General features: G+C 47.9%; 1 protein-coding gene across 1 annotated transcript in view; it reads left to right on the top strand.

Annotated features, from left to right (window-relative positions):
• The window catches only part of PSMD11 (proteasome 26S subunit, non-ATPase 11), a 14,551-nt gene that overhangs the window by 9,168 nt on the left and 1,057 nt on the right, over nt 1–4,326 (top strand). Inside the window, exons 7-10 of the mRNA XM_010167418.2 lie at nt 94–156; nt 766–891; nt 1,542–1,577; nt 2,752–2,803. Of these exons, the coding sequence (XP_010165720.2) occupies nt 94–156; nt 766–891; nt 1,542–1,577; nt 2,752–2,803 (277 nt within the window). The remainder of the gene's footprint in view (nt 1–93; nt 157–765; nt 892–1,541; nt 1,578–2,751; nt 2,804–4,326) is intronic.

The following is a 4,326-nucleotide window of genomic DNA, read 5'->3' as shown; positions in this document are numbered from 1 at the left end:
TTAAGCACGTTTTCCATATACTGCACCGCTGGCATAACAGCACTGAGAGGAGAATCCAGAAAAATAACGTGCTCTCATTTTCTTTCTCTGCAGACAGAAGCACTAAAATGTGTGGCACAGGCCAGTAAGAACCGGTCACTGGCAGATTTTGAAAAGGTGAGTCAGGAGATAGAAAATGGGACCTGGCTGGACAAAATATTTTGCTTTGGAAATTTGTAGAAGCTGCTGCATCCCAAAGCAGGAATCTATAAAAACATTCATAAAAAACCAACAGTACAACAAGCAAAATAGCCCACAATAATCAGCTTGCAGCATGGGGAGTAATAGCTTGCTTGAAACTAGGGGGTGGGGGTTTGTTTGTTTGGGGGTTTTTTTGAGAGTGAACTCAGAAGTGATACTTTTGGTGCTGTTCACTGGGATGTGTATCTTCCTAAAATTTTTCCTGGCTTCAGCAAGAACACCACAGAGATAACAGAAGGGATTCCCATGTCAGGGAATGATCCTGTCACGCTGTCTCCTGAGTGGAAACCAGAGATTCTGGCTTGCTCAGCTCCAGCAGTGGAAAGATGACGGGTGCTTGCTGAAAGCCTGCTAGGCTGTCGTGACCTCCTGGCCTTTTAGCAAAGAGATGAGATTGGATTAAGTGCTGATACTTTGCTGGGCAGGGAGGGAGGGAGGGAAGGAAGACTCTTTCATACTCAGAGGGCCTTGAGGACAGGAGACCTGTTGCTACCTGGATGATTTGTTCCCACTGTGTCTTCACAGGCTCTGACAGACTATAAGGTGGAGCTCAGGGACGACCCCATCATAAACACTCACTTGGCTAAGCTTTATGATAACTTATTGGAACAGAATCTGATCAGAGTCATCGAACCCTTCTCCAGAGTACAGGTAAATGTGTCCAGCAAGCACACCGACACACTGGTGCCCCTGTCCCCTGCTGTTGGTGGGTGAGGGACTTGTTCCCATGCAGAATACTTCTTACTCAGTGCTGCTCAGCACTTCCAGAGCTCAGGGTTCATCATGTTCAGCTGAAAAATAAGGAGGGGGCTGAGGGGAGCTTTGGAAAACCGTGTTCCAGAGTTGTTTCCCTTTCCACCTGCTTCACTTCTGCACATTGAAAGGTGGACATGCTTTTAACACTGAAGGTGACGGCGTTTGGCTTTTAAGGTTCTGACAAGGTGTCGGTAAAGCTGCAGTAATCTGGAAGAAGAAATGTTATTTCATATTTCAGAGTGAAATGACTTTAGGTGTCACAGAATCATAGAATTGCCTAGACTGGAAAAGCTCTTTAAGATCATCGAGTCCAATCATTAACCCAACACTGACAGGTCCCTGACTAACCCGTGTCCCTCAGCAAAGGTGTCTGGTCCACCTTCAGTTAAATGGGATGTGAAATCTGAAGGACATGAAGCTGCAAAGCAGGGAAAGCCATTGGAGATTTTTAGATCAGAGCAATCCATGGAGGAGCCCCATACCTCTGTGTTGTGTGTCAAAAGTGCAGCTAAAGATTGACCTAACTCTGTTGGTCTCTCTTCTAGATTGAACACATATCCAGCCTCATCAAGCTCTCAAAGGTAAGAACATCACTAGAAATCAGTGGCACGTCTTAAGAGGACAAAGGAATTGAGGTCAAATGGCATTTGCCACTGTGAAATAAACATAGGCTATTAAGTCTGACAGATCAGCTCCAGAGCATTTACAGGCAGATATCACTCTTGGGAACTTAACTTGAACACAGACAGTTCCCAGGAGGCATCAGACTGGCTTCCTCTGCGCCAGGCTTTGCTGTAACATCGCTTCCCTTCACCCGGGTTCCATTCCCTGTGTTAGCATTTGCTTTTTAGAGACACAGATTTTTATTGAGGCAGATTTCCCTCTGCTGTAGAAACAGCTTGTGTTGTGACCAGCTCAGTCTTCCCCAGTGACCTGCTTTTAATCCTCGTGAGTGTGCCCAGAGGAATCTTTCTTAGACCCTTCAGATACAGGATCCAGCTAATCGCTTTGCGGTTTCATTAGGGATGTGTATGTCGCACTGACTATTGCAACAACTGCTTTACAGATAATCCCAACCAGATTAAGTTTTAGGAAAATCCACTGTAGTCCCAAGTCAGTTACATCTCAAAGTGCTTTTGTCCTGTATTGACAGGCCAGAGGTTTGAAGGTGTACTGAGCTCGGCCTTTATGGTCCTTATTTACATCTTCTATTCTCATTTTGGGTCTGTGCAGTCTTTTCCTACACTAGCCCTTGGTGTTTGACACTTAATAAGTTGAGTAAAAGCTGGACTGCAGTTGTTTCTTGACTGCAGCTGTGTGTCCTCTGTCCAAAGAGAAGAGGAGATGACTCCTGCGGGGCCTTGCCTGGCACTGGGCAAGAGCTCAGCTCAGTACTGAGCAGTTAAGTGAAGTTTGGCCAACACTTGACCAAATACTTGCTGAACCAGTGCCCCAGATCCCCTAATGAGTAATGTCTGTGTGAAATGACAGATCCACCGTGTTCTGCGGAGCAAGAGGGCAAGACGTCCTGGTGCTCTTGTCGTTAAGAACTACTGTTTAATGTCCAATGTCATCTAAAGTGTGTGGCAGTATCAAAGCAGCGTGAAGGGAGAGATCTGTCCTGACATCATGTTCAGTGATGAAATAGGTGCTTTTAAGCTTATGCTTGCTAGGGCTGTTGAGTGTGGAGTAGTAAAATTTGCATTTCCCTATATAGTTCCGGGAGACTTTTTAATTTTTCTGCTTCAATTTCAGGCTGAGGTAGAAAGGAAACTGTCACAGATGATCTTGGACAAGAAATTTCATGGTGAGTCTCTCCATCCTTCAGTGCTGACTGCCTTGCTGCCCAAGGCCAGGTCGTGTGTGACCAAGCTGTGGATAGACTCCTCTTTATCACTGCAACTTGGAACCCCAAGTGCCCTCCTTAGACTGCTCTGCTGCAGACTGAGGAAGAGACTGAATGTGATTTCAGTCACCCTACCACTTCTGTGATTGGTAGGGGATGGCAGGGACCTCTGGAGATCATAGATGCCCAGACTGGTTTGGGTGGGAAGGGACCTTCAAGCTCATCCAGTCCCACCCCCCCTGCCAGCAGCAGGGACACCTTCCACTAGACCAGGTTGCTCAAAGCCTCATCCAGCCTGGCCTTGAACACTTCCAGGGAGGAGCAGCCACAGCTTCTCTGGCCAACCTGGGACACTGTCTCACCACCCTCACACCAAACAATTTCTTCCTCACATCTCATCTCCATCTCCCTTCTGCCACTTTCAAGCCATCACCCCTTGTTCTCTCACTCCCTGCCCTTGGCCAAAGTCCCTCCCCAGCCTTCCTGGAGCCCCTTCAGGTACTGGGAGGCCACTAGAAGGTCTCCCTGGAGCCTTCTCTTCTCCAGGCTGAACAGCCCCAACTCTCTCAGCCTGTCCTCACAGCAGAGCTGCTCCAGCCCTCGCATCATCCTGGTGGCCTCCTCTGGGCTGGCTCCAGTAGGTCCATGTCCTTCTGCTGTTGGTGGCCCCATCTGCCAAAGCAGGTTCACCTAGAGGTGTTCACCAGATGTGCAGGCTAGGAGGCACTATGGGAAGAGCACCGAGTGGTGGGTTTGTTTCTCTGTTGTCATGAAGGCTGCTCTGTTGCTCCATCTGCCTTCATTAAGCTCAAGGTTTAATTTCTCACAAATCAGCTACTGCTGTTACATCCTCACTTACTGTGGCTGAGTCCAAGGCCAGTTGTGACACCCACCAGTGGGCTGTCTAGGAAAGATGTGCTCTTCTGCCTTGAAGCTTCCTGGAATATGTGGTCACCTTTCCCAGATAAATGATGTCAAGAGCGTTTAGTGCGTTGGCGGGGGGCACCCACGCAGCACAGTTGATTGGGTTGGGTTTCTCTGGGACTGCAGGAGGCTGCTTCTCTAATAAGCCCTGAAGGAAACAGCTCTGTTCTTGTTTACATTGTCCCTCGTGTCGCTTTAGAAAGCTCTCTAGATCTAGCTGAGCGAAATGAATGGCTGAAAGAGACAATCCTGGTTAGAGAATAGCTCAGAAATTACAGAGCCCAGCTGCAGTGCCCATCTGGCACCTGGAAGTAGTTTAATTAGAAAATGACTTTTTTTTTGCCTCGCTCCAGTGTTGTGTTTAGCCATCCCAGTGGGTGTAGGGGCTCAAGGAGGAAGGTGGCTGTTAGGGAATGTGCAGGCATAAACATCTCCTGGATGTCTTCTGGGGCCCCTCTCCAGGACTTTATTTTTTTTTTCTGCTAATGCAGTCTGGACAAAAATCAGTCAGTCAGTCCAGTACAACACTTCAGCCCCTTCCAAACCTAACACAGCTGACC

This window comes from Antrostomus carolinensis, unplaced genomic scaffold, assembly GCF_000700745.2.
Source record: "Antrostomus carolinensis isolate BGI_N321 unplaced genomic scaffold, ASM70074v2 scaffold45734, whole genome shotgun sequence".
Taxonomy (NCBI): Eukaryota; Metazoa; Chordata; class Aves; order Caprimulgiformes; family Caprimulgidae; genus Antrostomus; species Antrostomus carolinensis.
This window is presented reverse-complemented; position numbering and strand designations above follow the sequence as displayed.